This window comes from Cokeromyces recurvatus (genome assembly GCF_025118155.1).
Source record: "Cokeromyces recurvatus strain NRRL 2243 chromosome Unknown BX663scaffold_6, whole genome shotgun sequence".
Taxonomy (NCBI): Eukaryota; Fungi; Mucoromycota; class Mucoromycetes; order Mucorales; family Mucoraceae; genus Cokeromyces; species Cokeromyces recurvatus.
Window position 1 is genome coordinate 351,497 of NW_026251392.1, and position 21,530 is coordinate 373,026.

Sequence of the window (21,530 nt, forward strand, 5' to 3'; positions counted from 1 at the left end):
TCGTTACAAAGTTGAGCAGTTGCTCCTCATCAACAAACAAAACCTTTCAGAACTCAACATCAACTTTTCCTTGTCCAATTTTTATAAAACAATTGCATATTCATTGTGGATGTCTGTAATATATATACATATATATATGTATATAAAGTCGAGGGTAAAGGAAACCGTTAATTCAATTATACCAAAACGAATTGATATATAAGAATTGCCACCAAAGTTCATAAAACGTGGACAAGGCTATATCTTTAATGGTAAGAAATGATTCTGCCACTGTTTTTTGATGCTAATAATTAAAACTCAGATAAGAGTGAGAGAATGAGGGTAAAAAAAAAAAAAAAATAACCCAGTAGAATTGCCGGAAGCCGGAATTCTGAAATACACAATAAAGAAAATCATATTTTATACTGTGACAATCAGTATCATAGTCAATCCTTCCTTTTAATCGACAGTACGTATACAGACATGATGCATGAAAGAATTTGAAATATGGAAATAAGAAGGAAATGTAGAGCTCATCAAGCAAATTGGATTAATGTTCAAAATGGATGGATTAGATTAGATACATGTGTTTCCTTTTTTTTTTTTTTTTTTACATCGATATAGGTTTATTATAAACAGCTTAACACATTTAGAAAATCTATTCGACATTCATTCATCCTAATTTTTTATTTTCCATTATTTCAATTCTTCTTGCAACATTAAAATTTTATTATTTACCCATTATAAATAATACTAATATTCTTTTTTTATATATATATATATTTATATTCATATTTAAATCAACTTTATTTCAATGAGATTAGTTTGTTAAGCAACTATGGTCAGATACGCTGCTACACCTGCCAACCCCGCTAAGGGTAAGTAGTATACTTATTATATATACTTCTATTTATTTGCGTATTTTTTTTTTCTGGCCGAGATTAATCGTAATTTTTTTTTCTTTTTCTTCTATTAGCTTCCAAGTCTAGAGGTTCTTATCTCCGTGTTCACTTCAAGAACACTCATGAAGTTGCTGCTGCTATTAAGGGTATGAAGTTGAGCAAGGCTTATGCTTACCTTAACAACGTTACTGAACACAAGCAAGCCATCCCCTTCCGTAGATTCAACGGTGGTGTTGGTCGTACTGCTCAAGTTAAGGAATTCGGTACCACTCAAGGTCGTTGGCCCGTTAAGTCTGTCAAGTTTGTTACTGACTTGTTGAAGAACGCTGAAAGCAATGCTGAGGTAATATAATATATAAACTATAAAGAATAAAAAAAAAAGGAAAAAGAAGGATATAGAAAGGAGAGTTAATATATTATTATGTTAAATATAGGCTAAAGGTTTGAATGTTGAGGAACTTTATATCTCCAGCATTGTTGTTAACCAAGCTCCCAAGCACCGTCGTCGCACTTATCGTGCTCACGGTAGAATTAACCCTTTCATGTCTTCTCCTTGTCACATTGAAATCATCCTCACTGAAAAGGAGGAAGCTGTTTCTCGTGCTACTGACAAGAAGGTTGTTAAGCTTAACGCCCGTCAATTGGCCCGTAATGCTCGTCTTGCCCGTGCTTAAACTTATGTAACTAGATTATATTTTATTATATAATAAAAGAAAAGAAAAAAGAACATGCGTACCTTTATGTTAGCATTGTTTATAAATTTTTATTTTTTTTTTTATTTTATTGCTCAGAAAGAGAATAAATGGTTTAGTAGAGGCAAAAAGTTTATTATTATTGATTTGTCTCGTTACAAGGAATTGTAAGCATGATTCTAATAAGAAAGAATGAATTGCATTTTATCATAAAAGTTACATCAAGTTAAAAAGCATGTCATGTATTTTATACACATGAGAATAGTATACATATTTTTTTTTCCTCCCTGAAACTTTATTTAACTGTATAATTGACTCTTTAAAGTCAGAAAGAGTATGGTGTAATAATGACTGGTTTTACAGTGTTATATTTCCTTGATTTATTCTAAGCATGTACAAGTCCCTTTTTTTTTTTCTTTTTAGAAAGTACATATATATCTGTATATATAAAGGAGAAATAAAGACGTTCATCATGTAGTTTTACTATTTATGAAGATCGATTATTTTTTTTTACTGTGTATTGCTATAAATTATTATTCTTGTATTAACGTTGCACAATGCCGTTCCCCCCTTTCCTTCTTCTGAACCAATCTAAGCTATACAAAGTTTTTTTTTTTTTTTTTTTTTTTTTTTTTTTTTTTAAAGTTACGGTACTAATAAATAATATGAGAGAAGACATAATAATCACATTTTGTTTCTATATTTATCTGTTCATTTATTAACTGTTACTTTGATATTTAATTATGTCTGATAATAAAATGACGGAAGAAGTGAAAGCTACAACCCATAAAGAAAAGGGTTCTGAAATAGTCATAGAAAGTCTTGATATTGCTAATTTATCTACAAAAGAGGAGAGAAAATCAGAAGAACTACCAGAGGAGGATGATCAGGGATCCACAGTCACTGATTTAACTACAACTACAGAAGAGGATATGGAAACATCCAAGGAATTAGGCCTCGTTATAAATGCACTTCAAACAACTCTAATAAAACAAAATCAAGAACATGAAGAAGATCATAAAGATAATAAAGCATGTAATACAGATGATATTATTTCAACCAGAATAAACTACCACCAAGAAGAAGAAGAGGAAGAAGGGTTTCAAGAAGAAAGGAATAGGTCTCAGACCTTTGATGAAATTGTTCAAGACATTTTACCACCTACCCCTGGTATTGCACCACCAAGACAGACGTTTGAATTTAATGAACGTTCAAGTGAAGAAGCCACTGATGTGGATAGTTATAGCGCAAACTTGATTGCATTAGAAAAGATTGATACAAAAAATATTAAAGAAAATACGCTTTCTCCTCGTCAACAAGAAAGGGCAGGTAAAAAAAAAAAAAAAAAAAAAAGTCAATACAATGAACAAGTGGTGATGAATGTTGGTAAAATTGACTTGTATATTATTTTTTTCTATAGATGAGCCTGTCCTTCGGGCTGTTCGTCATTTATTTAATAACAGATTTATGAAGGCAAAGAAATTATTCGAAAAACAAGCGGAATCGTAATGTACATAAATATCTGAAGCACAAAGAGCAATTGTTTTTTTTTAATGCTATTATTATTTAGTGATCCTTTATATGCGTTAGGTCTTGGTTCTATGGCCTTTTTAAAAGGTAAATAATATATACATATTTATATCTGTTAAATCTCTATATGTGTAGATGATAAGAGAGAAAAAAAAATCATGCTGCCTTTTACTGACCTACCATTTTTTTTTTTATATAGCTATTATGGTATGCCTTATGATTTTTTTTTCTTGTGTAATATAATACGGACTAAAATGTTCATCATTTAAACATGTAGACAACGGATGAATCTATGTCTAAAAATGCTATTGATATTCTTACGACAACTTATAGTATTGCTAAAGCACAAATTGATGTTTCTACAAAGAAAACTGTAGGAGATACTGTTTACCAAGCAATGAGTTCTTATTATAATTATATCAAGTTTGCACGTGGATCGGGTGGACTTCCTGTTAGTCCAAAGCCAGCTACATTAAAATCAATTAGAAAAGATGGTGTTCATTTTATTCCAAATGGTGTTTTACGTGCTCATGTTGCTAAAGCTGAATGCTGTCTTCAAATCGCTATTTTACAGTTACTTCAAGAGAATGTAATGGGTTATATCAAATGTGGTATGAATTTAAGAAGAGGTAAATATCGATACTCAATATATATATATATGTATGTATAGAGTATGGTTTTTTCTTATTACTCTATAGCTTATACAAGTTACAGTTTGGTTTGGCAAGAATATAAACGTATGGGCCAAATTTATAATGATTTTATTGATCGTGATACCATCTCGGGTATTCAATTTGGGTATGTATGAACGTACTAAATTTCGTAATAATAATAATAATAATAATGCTATATTTAGTATTGGTGCTGTACATCTTGTATTGTCAACGCTTCCTCAAAAAGTCCTTCGTATTGTATCTGCTTTTGGATGGAAAGCGGATAAACATCTTGGATTCGCATTGCTAAAGCTTTGTGTAGAAGAAAGAAGAATTCGGTCTCCTATGGCATCTCTCATGTAAGTTTGTTTTAATATACAAGTTTTTTTTTTCTTTCTTTTTTTTTCTAAAAAAAAAATATGGTAAAAAAAAAAATAGGTTATTAGCTTATTATACTGTCCTTACATCTATTTGTCCTCAAATTTTATCTCATGATTACACACAACCTGCTATTGAGGTATAAAAGGATATTAGACAGAATCTATTGAAAGTGTTATTTATATATGTAATTTAGACATTATTAGATGCTCAAAAGACATACCCTAATTCAGCATTCTTCCTTTATTTCGCTGGACGCACATCTCGTCTTGCACGTAATCTGGCATTATCTACACAATCATTTATCTATGCAATTGAGATCAGTAAGCGTGAATGGGCTGAGGTAGAGGTCCTACATCTATGTAGTTATGAAATTGGGTTTAATCATATGATGGAACATCGATGGGAGGAGGCTGCACAAGTGTTTGATATGCTTTACAAGGAAAGATATTGGTCACCTGCCATCTTCCGTTATTTAACAGGCGCCTGTTTAGATATGATGGGCTATCGTACAGAAGCTATCTTAGCTTATGCTGAGGTCCCCCAGTTGATAGGGTCCAAGACGCATAGTACTGCATTAATGGAAAAATACGTTTTACGTAAGGTAACGGCATTTCAAGAGTATGGTTATCAAGACATGGATATGACACTGTGTGCCCTCGAATATCTTTGCCTTTTCACGGGGTTTGATTTCATGACACCCGAATTCTTGGAGGAGTCACTGTTGATTGTTGATAAAGGGCTTAATGCAATTATGGAGGCGGAAAGGACAGAATTCGGGATTCGTACACGAGAATTATTACCTGATACTCCTCCACCAAGGTACTTTGATCAACGTGGTGCGTTATTTTTAATTAAGGCATCACTTTTCAATGCTATGGGCCGATATAAAGATTCAATTATACATTTGAATTGGATTATCGATCATAAAGATCAGATTACAGGTGATAAATGGATTGTCCCCTTTGCCTTTTGGGAAGCAGGCGTTACGATGTGGGGTATGGATAATAAAGTGCGTAGTCGAACATTTTGGGAAACAGCGTTAAAATATAGCAAATATGATTTTGAATATCGATTAGCCATACGTGTTAATTTAGCTATAACAAAGGCGGATGAGTTAGGTATTCCAAAGCCTCATGATGCATCAAACAATCGATATAATGCTAATACAAAGGACTTGGATAATCATTCTGTTCAAGAAGATAATAGTACTAATGATTCTGTACGATTAAGCATTTCCGAAAATTCTACTGATACTGGTAAAGATTCGAATGTCTTGCAAGCTTATTCCTAAAACGAATTAGTCTTTATACATATATGTATATACATTTATATGTCTTATGCATGTATTTTTATATGATACATTATGATATCATTTCTCTCTATTTTATAACTACACCTTTGTTTAATCTTGTTTCTATATCTCTGTATCAACAACAACAATTAAAAAAAAAAAAAATAGTAATAAATATGTTTATTTGATATATTTCTCGAAAAACTAATTACACATAAAATTAACTACATATAAACTAATTAACTTTCAACTAATCAAAGCTTATTATATTTTTGAAGTGAATTAAACCTTAATTTTCAAAGCTTAGTATTTTACTATAATCCCCAATTTCTAGTATAAGTTTAGGTCTTTTTCTTAATGCATTACATGGATGGCTTGTTGTATGAACATCTTATTAAGACATTTATTTTTATCAAAAAAAAAAAAAAAAAAAGACACAATCCATACTCAGGGATAATAACACTAATAAACAGAGTCTTTTCACACATTTATTAATTATGGTAACTGTTTTTTTTAATGCATTCTATTTTATGCTGTATTTATTTATTGTCTTTCTTCATCATCAATTTTAACTTCTGCCATACCAATGCCAAGGTCTGACTCCAGTTGCTTATCTATATCTGACTTGTACGTATACACTTTCACACAGCCATCTAATCAAATACATAGAGTTTATATATATATATAATTAATATAACATTAGAATATTTGATATTACCATCACCACTTGAGAATATTAATGGTCTATAAGGATGAAAAATAACATCACGAACTTCCATATCTAGCAACATAAAGACGCGTTAGATTTACAGATACTATTTCTACGTACAATACATGTATATGCTGTTTACCTAAATGATCTTTTAAGATAGCCGTGACTTGTCCTGTCAGCATATTAAATACAAATATTTGCCCATAAATAGTAGGTGCTAAAAGATATCGACCATTCGATGTAATTTTCACCAGCCATGAATTAGAATGATAACTAAACAAGTTTAGTTAGGATAACAAGCCTTAAGTCGTATATTTTATATACTAGCTATATATTTACTCTTCATTTTGATATCTTTTAACTTCTTCAAGTCTGAACTCCCCACCATCTGTTGTAGGGTAAATTAGTTTGTGTAATGTACATGTGTTGGGTTTTGAGGCTATCAAAGTAAATAAGTTTAATACGAATGTGACAAATAAAAATAGCATACTTACAAACCCCTTCGCTTACATCACACATTTCTGCACCTCGGCTAATAAACCATGTGTATTTCTCTTGAGTAGTTTCTTCAACGTCCATAATATCATCTTTTTGTTGTTGTTGTTGTTCAAAATAAATTGATTCGTCTAGCCACTTTACAAATTTACCACAATCACAATAAGATGAATAGAGATCACTAAATGTTTGTAATAACTAGCAATAAATAATAAATAAATGAATATGAAAGAGTGTCATTCAAGATGCGAGAACATAAAATACACATACCACTCCTTCTTCAAAATCATACAGTCTTAAATGTTCATCAGTAGCCGCTATGAAATATTTATTTCCTGTATTTGGCACAAACGAGACTGTGAAGGCCATACAAGTCTGTTCATCCACCATTTTATTCGAACTGATCAAGGTTGTCCAGTCACTTGACATGTGCCATTTAAAAATATACCCATCTTGACTTGTCGAAATTAGATAATTCTCATCTAAAAATTTAACTTTCTTAATACACAATATCTCTTCCTCATGTCCACTCAATTTGGCTACTACTTTTGAATCAGTTACGTTAAATATCTTGATAGCACAAGATAAAATATGATTGTCCTCATCCTCTTCAGACCAACGATAACGATCTTTGAGTTTCCCACCTACAGCAATTAACTCACTGTCGGCTATAAATGTGCCACAATAGAATTCATCAATATGTGATTCATCTGCATCACGTAACTTTCGAACAAGACTAAAATCATTTTCAATGTCCCAAATCTTGACAGCGCCAATGTTAGAATAGGTGGCTAACATGCTACCGTCTTCAGAGAGAGACATACTCGTGATAGGTCCTTGATCGTTCATATTACAAGGAATACTCTCAAGCTGATTATCTTCATTGATAGCATCTATCATTTCATAGCCTGCATCAGCATGATATTTCCAATAATTGTCTGGATATTTCTCTGCTAAATTCTTCATTCTTTCCTTGTTCCACTTGTGAAGTTTTGGTTCAGGTGGTAACTTTATAGTCTATTTTATAATTTTAGTATAGATATATAAGCATGTATGTAGATATATATACAAATGTACATAGGTATATAAGTATAAACGTATCTATTTATATATATTTGTATATATTTACCTTTGTTGGATTTAATTTTGTTTGTATTGTTTTTCGGGTTGTACCTTTTTTTGTTGTGTTTGAAGATTTACGTTTCACAGATGCCTTTTTCTTGGTTATCGTCTTTTTCTTGGTCATCTTTTTCTTTTTATTGTTAATTTGGAAATCATCGTCAGAACTATCTAATAAATCATCTGTCAAAACATCGTCAATGTCAATGTCTTCTGAAATATCATCCACTTCAATTTCGGAATCAACATCTTCATAAATGCTCGTTTCTTTCTTTGTGATTTTCGCCATTTTGTAGAGTTGTATGTATATAAATATATATATATATATATATATGTATATAGTATAAATATGAGCTTCTAAAATACAGAGCTTTGATCTTTTTATCCAAGAAAAGAAGAGATAAAAAAAAAAAATACGCCAAAATTCACGTTTTTTCAAAAAAAAAAAAAAAAAAAAAGATCGTTTATACGTGACTGTTCGTAAAGTTTATCTCTTTTTTTTTTATTTTTGCCCTGAAATATCAATCATATTAATGTTATTTGCATAAATGTTTATCTGCTATACAAGAATTAAATATGACACGTTATTTTTCTTCAACTATAATAATAATAATAAAAAAAAAGGAAAAGAAAAATAATGGTGCATACAATCTAATTTGATAAAGTCTTTTATCCTATGTAGTCTAAAAGGAACCATATCTTCTGACCAAAGCTAAAACTTTATATGTGTATATTATGACCAAATAACTAACAAAACAAAAAAAAAAAAACAAAACAAAAAAAAAAAACCAGGTAACATGAGCATAAAAAACCATTCAATCATTATAAGGCTTTTGAACTAAAAAAGCGTATAATCCTATAAATGATTTTGATTGAATAAACGCCTCTTTGATTCTGTTTAAGACCAATTGATAGTTTTGCTGATCTGTAATATTTAGTGATTCTTTAAACCAAGGAGATATTCCATCTAGAAGACCTTCAAATAGATGTAAATAGGCATCACCAATAGGCCCACCCCATCCTAATGGTACTTCTCGATATTCGCTTTGTATAATCCTCATACCACTATTTTCTCCTTCTGTTAATAATAAGTCCAATTTAGCTCCTGCTGAAGCATCCAAATTAAATGACGCACAAAATGATTCAACTAGATAATTATAATCGAATCATTAGTCCTAATATAAAATTATCTAGTCCGAAAAAAAAAAAAGACTGTACATGCTTCTGTATATTTTTTTGCTATTGTATCAGATGTAATAATCTATTAAAAAAAAAGAGAAAAAAAAAAAAAAAAAAAAAAAAAACTTTGTTTTTAAACGGAATATACATACATGCATGCATTTATATAATTTTTTTTTTATATACCCGCATATCCATATCGATACATTGGAAACAGCCACCATCTTTTAAAACTCTTTTAATTTCAGATATAACGAATGCCCATTCATTTATTTGAAATGCAAGTACAACAAACCTAATTTATATAAAATATTATTACGCATATTTAACTTTATACTTATTTATTACCTCATCTGAATAAAGTCTAAATTAATTAAAAAAAAAAAAAAAAAAAAAAAAAGATTGTTAAATAGACTAATAATTATGTTATTTCAATATGTTTACCAAATGACTTGTCAGGGTATGGAATTCCTTGTAATATATTTGCTTCAGTAAAATTCAAGTTGATAGGACGAATGATTTGAGGCCATAAACTACACATATCAATTCCTGTAAAATGGCAATTCGGATATTCTAAACTTGTCTCACATAACCAGGTTGCGGGGCCACAACAAACATCTAATACTTCAAGTTCATGGTTTTGAAAATCCAATGCTTTTAATGCTTCGGACATAATATTACTATATATAAATATATAAATTATTTATATAGAATATATACATATACATATACATATACATATATATACATACAATCCAAGTAATTCTTTTGTGACAAAATGCTCTTCATGTAACCTATCGATTTCTTTATCATCTCTGGGTAACATATAAGAACTACCTTCAACTGAATGATATATCCTCCCATCTATCAGCCTTATCTTGGGCTTTTCTGATATCAATTTCTTTTCTTGATTATTTCCATTTTTACTGAGTGAACATTCTGGTTTGGTTTTATTGAGTTTTTTCATCTGCCCTTTACTTATATTATTCGTGTTATATCGTTGTTGATAAACTTGTCCATTGACTGAATCTCTCGAGATATTACCGCCCATTTTTTATTTTTTTTCTTTATTTTCTTTTTTTTTATAAAGAATAAAATAAGGAAAAGAAAGAAAGGAAAAAAAAAAAAAAAATACACAAACTCCTTAGAATAGCAGTAATCGGAACAAAAAAAAAATAAAATAAAATAAAATAAAATAAATAAAATAAAAAATTTATTATTTAACAAATAAATCTACTACACAACAAATCCCATAATGAAAGGGTTCATTCACCAAATATTTCTCCTTTTGTAAAGAAAACATAAAAAATAAAAATAAAAAATAAGAATAAACAACTTTCATCTTTCTCCTCACTTTTAAATCCCCTTTTCCCTTCCCCCACACACCTACATGCATACATACACAAATTCCATCATGCCTCTTTATATCCTTTCTCTCTCTCTCTCCTAACACAGTTCCCGACTTTTTCATGCTTTATACATTTACATCACACACATAATGATTGTATGGCGTGAATGTTTGTTGATGATCCATTCATGATGCATAAAAAGTCTTTTTCTTTTTTATCGTGTTATTTAAACAGTTGCTGTCATTAGTATAAAAGGAGAGAATATGTTATATATCATAAAGACATCATTGTATACACAGGAGAGAAATAGATTGGATAGATTTGAGGAGTCAATAACAACTTTGATATCAAATTATGCAGCTATTTTTTTTTTTTTTTTCATTTATTATTATTGAAACAAAGTTACATGAAGGACAAAAATATATACTACATATTTTTTTTTTGTTTAATTTATAATGGTATAATCATTATGTATATATGTAAATATATATAAATATACATATATATAAAAGGGCATGTATATACAGATACATACGTATATGTTATGATCTATTACTTTGATACATAAAATCATCATCTGAAATGTTCATTTTTAACGATGCTTGATACAAGTAATAGGCTGCTAAACCTTGAAGTGCACTGTATTTAAGTACAGTTTCAGATAATCTCTCACGATCCCAAACAGTACCTGAAAATTTTTTGGAAGATACGAGTCGATCATATTCACTTTTAATTGTTAGATATTGTTGCAGATCAGGCCAGTCATGTAGATAAGTTTCAATCGCTTTCTTAAAAGTATACGTTTTATCTCCAACGAGTTGATCATTCATTTTTGTCGAGAGATCTACAGAAGGGCCAAGAGGGAACCCTAACATGTTAATCATACTTTCTTCAATATAGCTCGGATACCAGCATACACGATTCACATTAGGATCTATAAGTAACTTGCCAAATTTTGTTTCCTTCAGTGTTCGCAAGTTCTTTAAGAGACATGCTTGCTGTAGGACGCAGGTATAGGATGCTCCAGTACTTAGATAAATTTGAAGTGCCTTTAAATCAACATCAGCTCTTGATTTATCCCTAGCAACATGGAAGCAGATGACGATCGTAAGAGGCTCTCCTTGAGGAGGTAAAATAATTCTATCCAAATCTTCAGGCGTTGTTATCTTGAGAATTGCTAATTCTTCATTCCCATTTCCACCATACAAAAATATACCATCTACAAAATTAGGCAAGTCATACACTTGAAGTTGTTTTTCATTACTGTTCACTGTAGTTTGTTGTTCATTAAAATCATTTTCCTCTTCTTCCTCTTCCTCTTCTTCTTCTTCTTCTTCATCGGTATCATAATCAGTATCATTTGGATTATTTACACGAGGCCCAGAAAAGACTTTACGGATAGGAATTTGATTCATAGGCATAAGCATCGTGTCAGGTCTCTCCTCTTGCTTTAACCAATTGTCTTCTTCAACATTTTGTATAGCTTTAGCCGTCATATTAAACATATGTTCTTCTTTATTTTGTTGTGTACTTGCTCTTTCTTCTAGTGTCTTTTTCGCCGCTTCTGCCTCTAATCTTTCCATATCATCTAATTCAGTATCAATACCTTTCACCCAATTATTGTTAGAATTACTGGCAAAGGTGTTCCATGAAGCAGCAGCTGTATCACGCTCGCCCCATGCAAATGATCCCACTTGATCTCCTGTTGCTGTACGAGACATAAAGTCTGATATATATTTTTCCTTACTAGGTTTACCACCAAACTGAGGATGAATTTTGGCTGTTGGTGTTTGAGGTGATTGTTGAAGTGGTTTTTGATGATCCTGTTTAGGTGGAGGAGCAAAGTTGACTGGAGATACATCAAAATTAGGACGAGACAAATGATTGGGTCTTGAAGGTCGAGGATGGACTATATGAGGAGCGTTGGGTCCAGGAGAAGATCGATTACTACTATATGTATTTTGCTGATGACGCAATGGTGGTATTCTATAAGGTGTTTTATGAGGTGAGCCATGCGTTTGTTTATGCTGATAATGAGGTGATGAAGCCAGCTTTTGATCTGATGTAACAGGAGATTTAGAAGACTCCTTTTTAAAATTGCTTTTATCATCTCGTTGAAAATTATTGCCAAGGAAGGGTTGATTATCCATATTGACTTCACCCCAAGTGGCTGTTGTAGTCTTCGGTTTACTTTCTTTTTTCTCTTCTACAGATTTATTCTCATCAAAGGCGCCACCAAATTTATTATCATCGTCCAATTCACATACGACTCGATCAGAGGATGAATTACCATAATTTTTATCCAAAGAACGATAACTTTCCTCGATTGCCCTTTGCATATTTAATTTATAATTTGTATTATTATCATCATAACCATCGTCATTATCAGGCAGTGATGAAAGTGGTATTTCAAGCGTTTCGACATAACGAAACCTTTCCTTTTTTCGAGAAGAAGATGAAGTAATACTGGGAGCAGGAGCAGGAGCAGGCAAAGTAGAAGAAGCAGAAAAAGCAGAAGCATGAGATGTGTTAGCACGAGTCGAAGTGATAGAAGGAGTACTAGTAGCAGAAGATTCCAATGCAGGAGACATCAGAGGAGCAAAGTGACGAGCTCTTTCTTTATTGACAGGAGGAGTATTTGAATTGTTCCTCTGTAAAGCCTTTGCTCTTTGACGATGAAAGTTCTCAACTGCCTTTGGGCTAGCATCAGTAATAACAGAATAAGGCCAATAATATTTTTCTATATCAGGGTATTGGCTAGTGTATGTATAGAGAGCATGAACACTGAGCACATCAAATACAGCATAAGCTAAAGCTCTAGGAGGTAATGGATTCAATAACCAAACACAATCATTATCCGTAAATTTAAAGTTCCCACCAAACTGTTTCACCTTTTGAAATTCTTCTAAACCGTCCCACTCTTGAGCGTACTGTGTCATAGCTGCAGCCAAATTAAGTTGTTCAACAGAGACAGGTAATAATTTAGCTTGTAAATCCAGAACAGGTGCTTGTTGAATGCCCTTAAAAAAAGATTCGATTGCTAATGCATCAGAGCGATATGACCAACCTACGATATTTAAATTTTGATCCTCCAAGATTGGTTTTAATTTTTCTGTTAAAATATCAACACCCAAGACATCCACTTGAATAGCATAACCTTTAGTAGACGAGACACCAATTTGAAGTAATTTAAGTTCTGGAAGAGTTTTCTTTGAAGCCATAAATTCACAATCGATAGCAATATAAGGTGCTTGATAAATATCTTTTATAGCTCTATCCAACAGTTCTGGCGTTGTCACAGCAATACACGTTGTAATTCGATTACTTTTAGGTAATTTAATTTCAATCGTTGTTAAATCGATTAATTTCCAATTTGGCTCAATACCATAACGTACAAGAGGTGGACAAGGTCTTCTGTCTACTACAGCTTCTGAATTGATAGGTTTAAGACTATCATAATCTTGACCATGATTTACCAAATTACGAAGTGGACTAATGACATTATTTATCAGTTCAATATTTTTTCCTTCAAATACTGACAACAATGCTAATGTTGTTTCTGCCGATTTCCAAGTATTTCTCCAGTACTCGTGTACATCTATTTGGAAATCATTATTCATTATGAATAACTTTAAAAGTTAAAAAAAAAAAAATAAAACACGTTAAAGAAAGTAACAATCTTGTCAAAAAAAAAAAAAAAGGAAAATGAAATAAATAAATAAGAGTAAAATATACTGCATTATTATTATATTAGTAATTTTCAGAAAAATTTGGGAAAGTTTAAAAATAATTTCGAGACACTTTTTTTTTTAATAGAATTTTGAGATAAAAGACGATATTCAAGTGAATATTAATAGTAAAGCAGAAACTATTTTTAAGAAACTTGAGTTCACCTCCCTTCCCCTGAAGGGTCTTTAAAAGCTTTATGAATTTCATCTGAACAACATTATTATCAAAGCTATTTTGAACACTAATTTTAGATGATTTCTTTCAAATAGAAAAGGCCGGTTTAAGCTCTTTAGTCTATTTTCTTTCTTCCAATAAATCTTTAGGCGTCTGATCCAATTCTATTTAATCTTAAGGGCAAATCCATAGTAACTTTTCTTTACTATATTTGTTTACATAATTTAAGCATTAGTTGAACATCATTTATAAGGAAAAGATCAATTTGATTAGATTAATCTTTTAAATTACAGTTAAACTATAAGAACTACCTGAAGAACCGAACAATTGCTTAAGGACTGATTTTATTTTTAATTTACTTCAATAATCTAAAACAATAAGACTACATCTTTATTAAAAGTATACAAGACAACTTTTAACAAAGAAGTACAAATAGCATTTGTTTAAATTCTCTTTTTTTTTATTTTTTTTTTTTTTTTTTTGATAAAGTTGTATATAGCTGCTATCAAGAATACTATTTGTGTCTTCAGAGGGTATATTGATATCAAAGCATACAGTTGTTTTAATTTGTGACCTTAATAAGCAAAACTTTATAGGGGCGTTTTATGTTTTCTTTGTATATATTGTGTCACAGCATCTTACTAGTTTTGGCTTAATTTCTTTACAAGAATGCTCAGCATAATCACATGAATATAAATACATATATAAAAAAAGTAAACAAACTTTATTTTCTTACTTTCTTGCTTACTTTCAAAGAAGACAGTAATGCTTTACTACATTCAAATAAAAGGCAGAAATTATCTCTAACGTATTAAAAAGAAAAGAGAAAAAAAAAAAAGAAAAGGAGAAAGGCAGGAGAGAAGATTTAACGCAAAGTAAATTAAAAACAAAAAAAAATATGCTAAAATTAAACTTTAATAACTTCTTTTCGTTTATTTTTTTTCTCCTGAATTTTACTATAAAAAAAAGTACATTTTTTCGTTTTTTTTCCCTTTTTTTTCTCTTTTCTTTTCTTTAGCTTTTTTTTATTTTTCCTATTCTTCTTTATTTTTACTTGAAACTATGGGTAGACATTGTCAGGGTTATGAAGTGTGCTCAAGTCACATAGCTTGGCTTACTTGAGTTTGTAGAACTGTCCGTTTATAACATGGCTAAAGGAGAGGGCCTAGACTTTCTTTTGGTTACTACATGCATATCCGCCTTCACCTTGGGTTATTGCAACCTTAGATAATTGATGGGACCTTATCGAATTTTGACTGCTCAAGTTTGATTTATTTCCAAAGGAGGAGGGAAATAAAAAGGATACTTGGGGTTGGAAATTGTAAACCTGTTCCTTTTTTAGGGAGATTAGCGTACTCTTTGTCTGCACCATTGAAAGGGCTTATCTCAAGGTTTAGTTTTTCTGTTTTTCTTTTTGGAGGTTTTTCCTTCTTTTTATTTTTATCTAGTTGCTGTTTATAAAATAAAAATAGATAAGGATGCACAGCTTACGTTTCTGATCGTGGTTTTTTCATCTATTTATTTAGTTGAAGAATCCCAACTTGTATTTACTGTTAAGTCAAAAGTAGATGCTAGGGGTCAAAGAAGGGACATTCTCAGGTAAACAATAGTCAGGTCGTGCACTTCATGTATCTGGATTCCTTCCACTTCGCCACGCTACAGGTCAGAATGTTTAGCCCGGCTTCCAGTGAAACTTACATCCAACTGTATTTTTTATTGGGGTAGGAAGTGAGGAATTCTATCTTTTTCTTCTAGCAAGGCTTGGGTCAGGTTGGTACTTTGCCAAGTGTCTACTAGTTGAAATTGGACGTTTATCTTTCAAGTAGAAATTTAGAGGGAGAAGAAAAAATTACAGCCCGTATCAATTTGTGTATGGGTTGTAATATTATTTTTGGGATTAGATATGCTTTCACCTTCTCGTGGTTAATCCTGTTAGTATCAAGTCTCTTCTAAAGAGATTTGAGAACTAAGAAAAGCATCCTTTTTTTTTATAATATTAATAAAAATGAAAAAAAAAATCAATTTAATAAAAATCGTGTTCCATAATAAAGCTGCTTCTCTAATGATTACGCGTGTATTTTTAAATATATAACCAACAACACTTGGAATTCTAGTCACTAAATATAATTATTTTCTATAATAATTTGTTATACTGTGTACATGTATATTTTTTCCTCAATAAATTTTATTATTCAATTCTACAAAGAAAATTTGATACAATTTAAAGAGAACGGGTGACTTGCCAGACACGGATAATGTTATCAGAGTAACCAGAGAAGAGAGTGGCACCATCAGCAGACCAGCAAACAGACAAACATTCAGGATCAGGGTTCTTTCTCTTACCCAATTGAGCGAACTCAGGACGAAGTTCATCAACAATAGATTTGGATTCAAGATCCCAAATCTTAATACCGTTAGCGGTAGCAGCACAGAGCCAGTAACGGTTAGGAGAGAAGGTAAGGGCATGAACGACAGATCCAGCATCCAAAGAGTAAAGGTGCTTGGCATCATTCAAATCCCAAAGCATAACAACACCGTCCTTACCAGCAGAGGCACAAAGAGAACCATCAGGGGAAATGGTGACAGTGTTAACATAACCATTGTGACCAATGAAGTTGGTGCGAAGCTTCATCTTGGTCAAATCCCAAACCTTAACAAGCTTATCCCAACCACCAGAGACGATGAGAGGATTAGCAGGGTTAGGAGAGAAACGAACACAAGAAACCCATTCACTGTGACCATCTTCAGTAATGTTGTACTTGCATTCACCAAGGGTATTCCACAACTTGATGGTCTTATCACGAGAACCAGAAACGATTTGACGGTTATCGGCAGAGAAGGAGACGGACAAAACATCGTTAGTGTGGCCAACGAAACGACGAGTGGTAGTACCACTGTTCAAGTCCCAAAGACGGAGGGTCTTATCCCAAGAAGCGGACAAAGCGAATTGACCATCAGAAGAGATGGCGAGATCTTCAATGAAGTGAGAATGGCCGACGAGAGACTTACGGGGAACACCGTAGTTCATTTCGTCTCTGTTTCCATCATTAAATTAGCATAAAAGTACACAAACACTATTTTTTTTTTTTTTTTTTTTACCTGGTAAGGTGCCAGACAATGATGGTCTTATCACGAGAAGCAGACAAAACCATATCAGGAGCTTCAGAGGTGGTAGCAATGGCAGTGACTAATTAACAAGAATGTTACAATTCCAATTCTTCAACATGGTCGATTCTTATAAAATGTCAAATGTCAAAATTAAAATTCCTTACCCCAATTGCCATGACCTATTACAGAAAACCCAAAAAAAAAGAAAAGAAAAAATTAAAGTTAATATCTCATCCATTCATTCTTTATCTATATCATCCATCCATTTCTAATATAAAAATAAGATTACCTTCAAGAGTACCGCGCAAGGTAAGATTATCCATTATTCGCGAGATGAAAAAGGAAGAAGCTTTGATTGTATACTGATTCACCCTTTTTGATACATTACAACTTCCACACACTCTCTCCTATCTCTGTCTCTCATACACTCCTTCCACTCCGGGCAATATGTTTGAATCTCCGCATGCTTTTTTCTTTCATTTGTTTATTTTTTTTTTATTTTATTTTTTCGGCACAGTAACTGCTGTGTTTTAGATATATTCATTTAATAAAAAAAAAATGTCTTTCGTAAATTTGATCTAATAACTCATTAAATTGTTAGTTTTATTAACAAACATACCAATTCCTTTCATATAATGAGTAACTGATATATTTATTAAACTTTGAGGATCAAACAATACAATTGATATAGTTTACACTTTAAGCATTTATATTGCATTATTTGTAAGAAATAAAATAAAATAAAATGAAAAGAAAACAAGTGAAAATGGACTATTTACATTTGTAATAAAATTCCATGCATTATCATGATTTAAAGATTATCTGATCATTCTCTATAAGATACTGTTAACGTTCAGAAATCAAAAAAAAATTGTTAGTCCTTTTAGACAGTAGGATAAAGAGTAGAGATGATAAACATTCTTTAGTATTACAGGTATATTGTAAAGAATATCTTGCACTAACACACACATAAAAGAGAATCTTTATATATGCAAATATATATGTATATGTATACATATCTTATTATTAAATAAATATCAACAAACAAAGAGATATCCAGAATATACAACTACTATTCACTTTCAATACTTATAGATAGCTCTAATCGTAGTAGTATGTCATAGAGCAGTATTATAAATGCTTCCAAAGTTAGGATGCATATTAATACATGTATGTAAAAAAAAAAAAAAAAAAAAAAAAAAAAAAAAAAAAAAAAAAAAAAAAAGAGGGGGAGGGGAGATGCACTAGTAAATCCTTGATAAACTAGGATACTTTCTTTCCCTTATAGAAATCTTCATCTTTTATTACTTCTATTATAATATGCATGACGTAGTTTGATGTATTCATTATTCTGGTAACAAAATATATTATTTTGAACATACTAACAAAATGAACTTAATCTTAACGTCGAGAATAGCTATAATAAGTTTTTACATGAATTCAAGTAATATATGTAAATGTAATTTATGAATAACTCTGTTATAAATACACAGTTTTAAAGATAAACTTTGGGAGTGACATGCTTGCATGAAGACTCTATTAATCGATACTTTTAAAATGAAAGGATTATCATAGTGCAGTCATCTTATAAAAGAGGGAAAGGTAGTTGTACAACTAAATTTACATGATGCATGTCTATCTTTTTTTTTTTCTTTTAGGAGAAATAATGCGCAAGAAGCATACACACACGTACGCGCATATAGATATAAACCTTACTTTTTTTTTTTTCCTTCTTTTTCTTTTATTTTCTTGAATAATATCAGCAAAATAAATATTCATATTTTATGCAACTATGCAATTCAAATACTTATCTTTAACTTGTATTGCTTGTCTCCTTTCTTTGGCCTCTGCTGCTCCTGCAAACCCAAATGAACAGACTCAAGCTACCAATCCTGAAGCAGATTTTAATGCTAAAGTAGAACAGATCAAGGCTAACCCAGAAGTCCAACATACTTTAAATTTCTTGATTGAACAAATTGCTGCCCAATTAAATAATCCTGAAGCCTTTAGTCAGTCTGTTACTACTGGACAAAGTCAGTAATTATAATGATTGTTTGTTAATTTATATATACATGTATATGTATAAAAAAAAATAAAAAAAAAATAAAAATTTGGTTGTCGAAATAGCCCTTTGATTATATAAATCAAATATGCATTTTAAATTTACTTTTTATTGCTTGAAATATAAATTAAGCGGTAACTTAAACACCACACACACACAAAAAAAAAGAAGGGTCCATTTTTTTTTTTTTTTTTTTTTTTGTAAGCAATTTATATAAAATGGCTACAATTGCACCACCTCTTCACAGAGGCATGGTAAAACTTGAGCGATCAGCTTTTAACAAAGTCGTCGAAATGCTAGCAATCAAAGTACCTACTAAAAAAGTGGGTGTTGTTATGAAGGACTTTTCAAAGTAAAAAAAAAAAAAAAGAAAAAAAAAAAGAAAAGAAACTTTATAATTTATATAATTACTTATTTTTTTTTTAGAGATCTTTTTAATCAGCCTAGACTTCGAAATGTCGAGCCTGATCCAGAATCAAAAGATTCAAAATTAGTTTTATTAAGACTAGATTTGGAATCGATTGGTAAATTTAACAAACAATGTGACAGCTTCATGTTCATTTTTTTTTTTTTTCGTATTAGGTGATCTATCACAAGATAAATTAGATGAAATTAGAAAAAACGGCTTTGAAGTTGTTAAGCATCATATTGAATTAGATTACGATTATTGGACTACAGGTAAATAAATATTAATGATAAAAAAAAAGGAATTGTACTAATTTTTTTTTTCCTTTTTCTTTAGAACAAATTTTGCATGCTGTCATACCAGAGAATTTAACTGATGTTCCTTCTTCCTTTACACAAATTGGACATATCGGTAAGACTATTAAAACATATTAAAGTTGAATACAATTAACTCAATAATAATATTGGTGTATAGCCCATATGAATTTGCGTGAAGCGTATTATCCATGGAAGCATTTGATCGGACAAGTTATTTTAGATGTAAGATAACAAAGCTGTAAATTCCTTCATAATTACTTATTTTTATACATGTACAGAAAAATAAGAATATAACAACAGTTGTTAACAAGACAGATAATATTGATACGACCTTTAGATTCTTTAAAATGGAAGTCTTGGCTGGAGAGGATAATATGATAGCAGAAGTGGTAAATATAGAATAGAATAGAATAGAATAGAATTTTTTTTAAAATGTTTTATTAGAGAGAGAATGGATGTAGATTTAAATTTGATTTCTCTAAAGTCTATTGGAACTCAAGATTACATACTGAACATGAACGTTTAATTGAATTATTTCAACCTAAAGAATATATTTGTGACGTATTTGCTGGTGTAGGTCCATTTGCTTTACCTGCCGCTAAAAAGGGATCTATCGTTTATGCAAATGATCTTAATCCAAATTCATATGAATGGATGAAGACGAACATTAAAGCTAATAAGATTACTTCAGGAATTTACCCCTATAATTTAGATGGTAGAGCCTTTATTCGACAAGCAGTAAAAGACTTGCAAGCATTAGATACATCAAAATGGAAGACATTTGATCACTTTGTTATGAATCTTCCTGCTACAGCAATTGAATTCTTGGACACTTTTCGAGGATTATATCATGATAAAAAGGAATTGTTTGATAATACAGAAAATGCAAAATTACCTATGATTCATTGTCATTGTTTTACAAGAAGTTCTAATGCTACAGAAGACATTTTAGAAGTGAGTGTATATAAAAGTATAAGAAGAAGAATAACCGTATTTTAATTTTTATTAGAGAGTGAGTCAAGCAATGAAAGGAAGTCGACCTGATCCATTAAAGACTACACTTCATTGGGTTAGAAATGTAGCACCAAAGAAAGATATGTATTGTATTTCATTTCCCTTAAGTTCAGAGATAGCATTTGCATCCCCAACAACTATAAACAAGTAAGTTTTTTTTTTGTTTATGTAAATCTTATAGAGTGATGATTAATGACAATAGTTCATTTTTTTAAGCGATAAACGTGAATTAGAAGAAGATCAAGAACAAGATAAAATAATAAAAAGAAACAAAATGTAGAATACAAGTTTATTTTTTCTTCCAAATAGCAATCTTTTCTTTACCAAGTCTTTCAGGATGACCAACAGCATCCTTTATATAAAGCAGATCAAAATTAGCAGATAATAAATCTTTATAACTATACACGTTGCCATTAGTTTATCTCGTTTTTTTTTCCT

The 21,530-nt window shown here is 30.9% G+C and overlaps 8 protein-coding genes across 8 annotated transcripts; 3 read left to right on the forward strand and 5 right to left on the reverse strand.

Moving 5' to 3' along the window:
- Positions 1 to 122: 122 nt before the first annotated feature.
- Positions 123 to 603, reverse strand: BX663DRAFT_501509 (uncharacterized protein; the record flags this gene model as incomplete). Its single annotated transcript, XM_051526486.1, has 2 exons — positions 302 to 603; positions 123 to 251 (listed from the first exon to the last, which is right to left on the reverse strand). Coding segments are annotated over exons 1-2 (170 nt in total), but the record flags the coding sequence as incomplete, so codon positions are not given.
- A 214-nt stretch (positions 604 to 817) lies between these two features.
- On the forward strand, positions 818 to 1,543 carry BX663DRAFT_409737 (50S ribosomal protein L22; the record flags this gene model as incomplete). Its single annotated transcript, XM_051522278.1, has 3 exons — positions 818 to 857; positions 956 to 1,224; positions 1,316 to 1,543. Coding segments are annotated over 3 exons (537 nt in total), but the record flags the coding sequence as incomplete, so codon positions are not given.
- Positions 1,544 to 2,282: 739 nt separating this feature from the next.
- BX663DRAFT_501515 (uncharacterized protein) lies at positions 2,283 to 5,613 on the forward strand. The gene is made up of 9 exons (XM_051526487.1): positions 2,283 to 2,902; positions 2,994 to 3,078; positions 3,144 to 3,190; positions 3,303 to 3,310; positions 3,381 to 3,732; positions 3,802 to 3,901; positions 3,960 to 4,115; positions 4,195 to 4,273; positions 4,331 to 5,613. The coding sequence occupies exons 1-9, from the start codon at positions 2,317 to 2,319 to the stop codon at positions 5,426 to 5,428; spliced, it is 2,511 nt and encodes an 836-aa protein (XP_051385035.1). The 5' UTR covers positions 2,283 to 2,316; the 3' UTR covers positions 5,429 to 5,613.
- A 272-nt stretch (positions 5,614 to 5,885) lies between these two features.
- BX663DRAFT_501517 (WD40-repeat-containing domain protein) lies at positions 5,886 to 8,136 on the reverse strand. The gene is made up of 7 exons (XM_051526488.1): positions 7,765 to 8,136; positions 6,906 to 7,652; positions 6,635 to 6,833; positions 6,480 to 6,579; positions 6,280 to 6,413; positions 6,147 to 6,209; positions 5,886 to 6,081 (listed from the first exon to the last, which is right to left on the reverse strand). The coding sequence occupies exons 1-7, from the start codon at positions 8,041 to 8,043 to the stop codon at positions 5,972 to 5,974; spliced, it is 1,632 nt and encodes a 543-aa protein (XP_051385036.1). The 5' UTR covers positions 8,044 to 8,136; the 3' UTR covers positions 5,886 to 5,971.
- A 433-nt stretch (positions 8,137 to 8,569) lies between these two features.
- Positions 8,570 to 9,984, reverse strand: BX663DRAFT_549906 (S-adenosyl-L-methionine-dependent methyltransferase; the record flags this gene model as incomplete). The annotated part of the gene is made up of 6 exons (XM_051531181.1): positions 8,570 to 8,901; positions 8,973 to 9,015; positions 9,120 to 9,228; positions 9,282 to 9,297; positions 9,378 to 9,613; positions 9,686 to 9,984. 6 exons carry the CDS (start codon positions 9,982 to 9,984, stop codon positions 8,570 to 8,572), a joined length of 1,035 nt encoding a protein of 344 aa, XP_051385037.1.
- A 771-nt stretch (positions 9,985 to 10,755) lies between these two features.
- BX663DRAFT_501519 (uncharacterized protein) lies at positions 10,756 to 13,978 on the reverse strand. The gene has a single exon (XM_051526489.1). It carries the CDS (start codon positions 13,900 to 13,902, stop codon positions 10,825 to 10,827), a length of 3,078 nt encoding a protein of 1,025 aa, XP_051385038.1. The 5' UTR covers positions 13,903 to 13,978; the 3' UTR covers positions 10,756 to 10,824.
- Positions 13,979 to 16,079: 2,101 nt separating this feature from the next.
- BX663DRAFT_309192 (guanine nucleotide-binding protein subunit beta-like protein) lies at positions 16,080 to 17,804 on the reverse strand. The gene is made up of 2 exons (XM_051522061.1): positions 17,285 to 17,804; positions 16,080 to 17,220 (listed from the first exon to the last, which is right to left on the reverse strand). The coding sequence occupies exons 1-2, from the start codon at positions 17,335 to 17,337 to the stop codon at positions 16,407 to 16,409; spliced, it is 867 nt and encodes a 288-aa protein (XP_051385039.1). The 5' UTR covers positions 17,338 to 17,804; the 3' UTR covers positions 16,080 to 16,406.
- Positions 17,805 to 19,573: 1,769 nt separating this feature from the next.
- On the forward strand, positions 19,574 to 21,243 carry BX663DRAFT_430319 (guanine(37)-N1-methyltransferase; the record flags this gene model as incomplete). Its single annotated transcript, XM_051522792.1, has 8 exons — positions 19,574 to 19,707; positions 19,782 to 19,879; positions 19,938 to 20,033; positions 20,098 to 20,172; positions 20,236 to 20,300; positions 20,357 to 20,467; positions 20,523 to 21,032; positions 21,088 to 21,243. The coding sequence occupies 8 exons, from the start codon at positions 19,574 to 19,576 to the stop codon at positions 21,241 to 21,243; spliced, it is 1,245 nt and encodes a 414-aa protein (XP_051385040.1).
- Between the last annotated feature and the right edge of the window lie 287 nt (positions 21,244 to 21,530).